Genomic DNA, 5,760 nt, shown 5'->3' with positions numbered 1-5,760 from the left:
CTGCTCCCACGTGGAGGGTTTGGTTGGGGGATTATCTCTGTGTCTATGAAAATGCCTGGGGACTGTGTAAGTGTGGCTTGGCTGCCTTGTACCTCCAGCTATGAGTAGCTGCATCCACATGTTTATACTCCTAACTCCCCAGGAGCTGGCCAGTAAACATTGAAGGAATGAGACAGTCTGTGCCCATAAGGTAGCAGGTGACCCTTATATGATGATTTATTGATTTCTCTGTAACTTTTCATTATGGAGAATTTCAAACACAAAATCAGAGAAGATAATAAAATGGTAAAATATCCATGTCCCATCACCGAGATTCAACAATGATCAATCAACTCATGGCCACTCTGCCATTAAACAGCATCAGTGATTATCCACTCACTACCAATCTATGTGTCTGTTTTTCTTCCCGGACCGGGGCACGAACCCGTGTCCCCTGCATCGGCAGGCAGACTCTCAACCACTACGCCACCGGGGAAGCCCCACCTTGTTATATTGAAGTATGTCCCACATGAAGTATTATTTTGAAGTAAATTCCCTCTTATTATCTTGAGTAAATATTTCGGTACATTTAAAATAATGACTTCAATCAGTCATGACTGTTAGAAATCATACATCAAAAAATTAACAATAATTTTTTAAGTTAATCAAATAATCAAATATCCAGTCAGTGTTCAAATTCGTAATGATTTCTCAAATGTCGTAAAAGTTTTAAAAATTTTGTTTGAATCAGGTTTATATAAAGTCAGTGCTTTGTAATTGGTTGGTGTCTTCTAGGTCTGCTAGCCTCTAGTTTCCCCTCCAACTGTTTTTTTTTCTCTCTGCAGTTAATTTCTCGAAGACATAAGGTTGTTTGTCTTGTAGTCTTCGGGTAGCCTGGATTTTGCTGAGTGTCTCCCACTGGTCTCATTTAACATGTTCTTCTGTCCTCTATATTTCCTATAAGTTGAATTTATTTACTAATTTAAACACCTCCCCAAAGGCCTTCTTTAAAATGTTGCCCAGTCATTTCTCTATAAAGGCCTCGCATGCGGCTCTGCCCTAGGTATTTACACTGAAGAAAGCATTCTCACCCACTCATTAGCTCCAGGGCCCTGGGAGGCAGCAGTTTAGGAACTCATCTGCTCTGTTCTAGATTGATTCTGAGACGGTTCGAGTGAACACTGTGTGGCAGGCCACGTTCTGGCCGTGGAGGTGGACATGTTAGCGATGCAGACGTGCATCTTGCCCTCAGGGGGCTGATATTTTAGATGGGGAGAAACAAATAGCTACAGGTTAATCACAGTTTTCATCTCTTATCTACAATTTCAGCAACCCCCCCCCCGTTTTATTTTTTTAGTTTTCTCATTTGGTGTGAATGTGTCCACGGGTCACTGCAGAAATATGAATGTGCTTGATTACGGTGTGCAGCCCCATATACGTTGTGTGTGTTATGTGAAATATATAGCATATATGCCGTGTTACCTTTCTAACACCTGGACATTCTTGAACACCCAAACCCCTGGGCCCAGGGAATTTGGGTAAAGGGTTAGAGGTTGATAGTTACTCCTGGGATTAATGCCATGAAGGGAAAGGGCAGGGTTTTGTGAATGAGCATCAGCAGGAGTTCCTGCAGTAACCTTGTGCAGTGGTTGTGGGGTTTTCCCTGAGGAGGGACACTCAGATGAGTCTTAAAAGATGAACTGCAAATAAGTGGGGTGAGATTTGCAAAGGTCTTATTATATAGGAAACTATTCTCATTTATTGATTGGAGCAGGTCCCAACCAGACTTTCTGCTTTAGAGTCAAGCCTGCATTCTTCCATGTGACAGGGGCAAATGCTTGGTGTGTGTGGGGCTGACAGAAGGAGGCGGCCAAGTGGAAGATGGCCCCTGCCCTCAGGCAGCTCTCAGGCTAGGAAGGAACTAGGAAAAGTCTAAAAGTTGAGTCTAAGGGACTTCCCTGGCAGTCCAGTAGTTAAGGCTTCACCTTCCAATGCAGGGGGTGTGGGTTCGTTCGATCCCTGGTCAGGGAGCTAAGACCACACATGGCTCGCGGCCAAAAAACCAAAATGTAAAACAGAAGCAATATTGTACAAATTCAGTGAAGACTTTAAAAATGGTCCACATCAAAAAAATCTTTAAAAAAAATAAAAGCTGAGTCTAAAACTTTCCCTCTGCTTGGTAAACAGCTTTCCACCCACACTCCTAGAGCTTCTACTTCACAAGCTCCTAGTTAGTGCTCATTATTTCATTGCACAAACTGTACTGAGTGCTTGCCCTGGGACTTTGTGCCAGGGAGGTGGGCCCTAGGATGAGTGAAATATGGTCTGTGATTCTCAGACTGAGTATCCGAAAGGCTTGCTGGAGACATGTTTGTACTGTAGAGAAACCGAGAGTGCAGACCTCATTCTAGCCCTCAGGGAGTCGGAGTGTGGTGGGGATACACAGGCCCAGGCCCAGTCCTGTCCTTTAGAGGATCCCCATCTTTGGAAGTCAGCGCTAAACAGGGCTCTCCTCCCTCCACCTAGGTAACGTGAAGCACCTGGTTCTTTTCCTCCATGAGGCTGTCCTGGTGCAGTATGTGGACACACTCAAGCTCGCAGTGCCCTCTCTCATCTACACCTTGCAGAATAACCTCCAGTATGTTGCCATCTCCAACCTGCCAGCTGCCACTTTCCAGGTGAGCCCCAAGCCCAGGAACTGGCTGGGGTGGGGGATATAGGATGTTGGGGAGGGAGGGCTGCAGAGAGCGGGGGCTGTGTTTCCTCCAGAATGTCCTTGGATCTTCCTCAACCTCGGTTTCCTCATCTGTGAGAACTGGGAATGGAAATGGTAATAGTAGCTACTCACTGAGATGATTAAAAGAAGTAATATCTGGGAAGAGCCCTTGGTTGGTGATGGATAAGCTTTAGGCTATTTACAAGCAACCTTTAAGATGGTTAAAGAGCCTGGATTCTGGGGCCAGGCTGCCTGGGTTCAAATCCCAGCTCTGCTACTTTCCAGCTGTGTGATATTGGGCAAGTCACGTAACCTCTCCATCTCATCTTTAAATTGGACATTACAATAACACACTTCATATGTGAGGATTAAACGAATTCATGTGAAGTGCTTAGACCCACACCTGGCACATAGTAAGCTCTATGTAAATGTTTACTGACGTCATTTCATGGCTGATTCATTTGTATCAACACATCCTTATCAAGACCTCCCTCATCAGGATGTTTACCATTCATTCATTACCTGCTGTGTGAGGTGCTTCACATACATCAGTTGTATTTACAGATGGTATGTCAGGGCTCAGACAGGGCAAGTGCTTTGTCCCTCGTCACACTGCTAGGACATGGGGTTGGGATGTGGACTTGGGTGTGGCCCAGGACGTCCTTGCACAGCCATCCTCCTGTGTACTTTCTGGGAGGCGCCTCAGAGCTATTTAGCCACATCTCAGTCAGTGGCCAGTGGCTGGATATTTTTGCTGTTTTTATGGTTATCTACCCCACCCTGTCCCTCCATTGTGCCTGGGGGCCCACAGTGGGTGCCGTCCCCCACATGTACATGTTGGGGGTCGGGAGCAGCCCTCAGTGTCTTCCACATGCCACTCGCAGGTCACGTACCAGCTGAAGATCCTGACCACGGCACTGTTCTCCGTGCTTATGCTGAACCGCAGCCTTTCCCGGCTGCAGTGGGCCTCCCTGCTGCTCCTCTTCACCGGAGTCGCCATTGTCCAGGCACAGCAAGCCGGCGGTGGGAGCCCGCGGCCTCTGGATCAGAACCCTGGGGCGGGCCTAGCAGCTGTCGTGGCGTCCTGTCTGTCCTCGGGATTTGCAGGTGTCTACTTTGAGAAGATCCTCAAAGGCAGCTCAGGCTCCGTGTGGCTGCGCAACCTGCAGCTGGGCCTCTTCGGCACAGCCCTGGGCCTGGTGGGGCTCTGGTGGGCCGAGGGCACCGCTGTAGCCCACCGCGGCTTCTTTTTTGGGTACACGCCTGCTGTCTGGGGCGTGGTGCTCAACCAGGCCTTCGGCGGGCTACTGGTGGCTGTTGTCGTCAAGTATGCCGACAATATCCTCAAGGGCTTTGCCACCTCCTTGTCCATTGTGCTGTCCACTGTTGCCTCCATCCGCCTCTTTGGCTTCCACGTGGACCCTTTGTTTGCCCTTGGTGCAGGGCTGGTCATCGGTGCCGTCTACCTCTACAGCCTGCCCCGAGGTGCAGCCAAAGCCATAGCTTCCGCGTCTGCCTCCACCTCTGGACCCTGCACTCACCAGCAGCCTCCGGGGCAGCCACCGCCACCGCAGCTGTCTTCCCATCGTGGAGACGTCAGCACGGAGCCCCTTCTGCCAAAGTCAGTGCTGGTGAAGTGAGGGCTGGTAGTGGCGGGGGGAGGGGAGACAGGGAGGGACACTGGGTGGAGGGTGTTGGGCATCTGCAGGATCCAAGTTGCCACCGGGGCCTGGCTCCCATGGGGTTGGAAGGGTCTTTTCTTCCAGGTTCTCGAGAATTCTGGAAGCTTGTGGGACTAGGGCAGGGCATCACGTGAACCCTTCCTTGTAGCCAGGGGTTTTTAGAGCTGCCTCCTCTGTCTCAGTCTAACCTCTTTGGGGACCGGGTTGGGGGTGTTGTTATTCAAGGCTTTTTTTGTCTGCCCCCCCTCAGCCAGAGGCATCCTGTGTCTCATGCCTGGGAGAGCCCCTCCCAGCAATCCCTCCACCTTTGTAGGGACAAATTGGACAAAAATCCTACAACTCCTTAATAATGACTGATGCCTATGTGTGGGGTTCCGATTCTGATAGCTTGAGGCCTTCTCTCCTCCCTGACAACCACACTGGATCGTATTAGTAGCTCTTTTTGTGGCCTTGGGGCAGCTTCCCTAACACAGGGACTTGAAAATGGGCCTCTTGTGAGCACCCAGAGAGAGAGGAATGGGGGGCGACAGCTGAGATTTTTGCATCAGCCCATTCAAGGGGAGGGTGCAGTAGGGGCCATTTGTTTGTGATTTGGGGGTTTGTGGTGTAATCAGATGAATGATCCAGGGTGTGGGAAAAATGGAGAAGGGAGGTCCTTGAAGTGGCCTAATCTCATGGAATCTAAGACACTGTCAGTTGCTGGATGCAGGGTTATTTTCTAAGATACCCTGAGAGGAAAAATAAAGCTGCCAGCCACACTCATGATACCCCACTGGCTGTACGAGGCACCCTTCATGGGGAGGGGTGTCTTTAAATTGCTGAAATGTGGAACCTGCCCCCTGCACTCCCCAAAGCTTATTGACCCCTTAACTGTCTCCCAGGGTGTATATGGTGTGTGTGTGTGCGCGTGTGTGCGCGTGTGCGTGCGCGCACAATGCCTGGGCTATCTTTGCTATATGTACATAGGGCCGTTGGATCTTTATTTTTGATTAATTTGTTCTGATTTTTTGGTTTGTTTTTTTAAGGAACTGTAATGAACAAATGTCAGGATACCCAATGCCAAATAAAGATATTGTATTTATTTAGTCCACGTGTAGCTTTCTGACCCAGGGTACCCGCTCTCTCCACATGGGCTCTGTTACTAACCCTGGGGACTACCAGCCTCCCTAGTCATCCTTGCTTGCTCAGGACGTCCACCTGCCAGCCCACCCCAGCTTTCTGTGTTTTTCTTTCCTCCCCGTTCCCACCACAGGTTGCTCACCAAGGTGAAGGGTTCCTAGCCGCTGGGATTGAAGACGCTGGCCTGGCCTCACTCTCCCTTCTTGCCCTGGTCCAGCCAGGACCAAACGCTCTGATCAGTACTGGGGGGGGGGCAGACACCAA

The 5,760-nt window shown here is 49.7% G+C and overlaps 1 protein-coding gene across 2 annotated transcripts in view; it reads left to right on the top strand.

The window, feature by feature from the left end:
- SLC35A2 (solute carrier family 35 member A2) overlaps positions 1-5,760 on the top strand; it is a 9,233-nt gene that overhangs the window by 3,221 nt on the left and 252 nt on the right. The window contains exons 3-5 of one of the 2 annotated variants that reach the window (XM_024769259.1): positions 2,506-2,657; positions 3,580-4,316; positions 5,630-5,758. In XM_024769259.1, the coding sequence (XP_024625027.1) occupies positions 2,506-2,657; positions 3,580-4,316; positions 5,630-5,657 (917 nt within the window). In that variant the 3' untranslated portion in view covers positions 5,658-5,758. Of the gene's footprint in view, positions 1-2,505; positions 2,658-3,579; positions 5,464-5,629; positions 5,759-5,760 lie in introns of those variants that run through there. The other variant, XM_024769260.1, reaches the window with a different exon arrangement.

This window comes from Neophocaena asiaeorientalis, unplaced genomic scaffold (assembly GCF_003031525.2).
Source record: "Neophocaena asiaeorientalis asiaeorientalis breed wild unplaced genomic scaffold, Neophocaena_asiaeorientalis_V1.1 scaffold671, whole genome shotgun sequence".
NCBI lineage: Eukaryota > Metazoa > Chordata > Mammalia > Artiodactyla > Phocoenidae > Neophocaena > Neophocaena asiaeorientalis.
The sequence above is the reverse complement of the archived record's forward strand: the minus strand, read 5'-3'. Positions and strand labels throughout refer to the sequence as shown.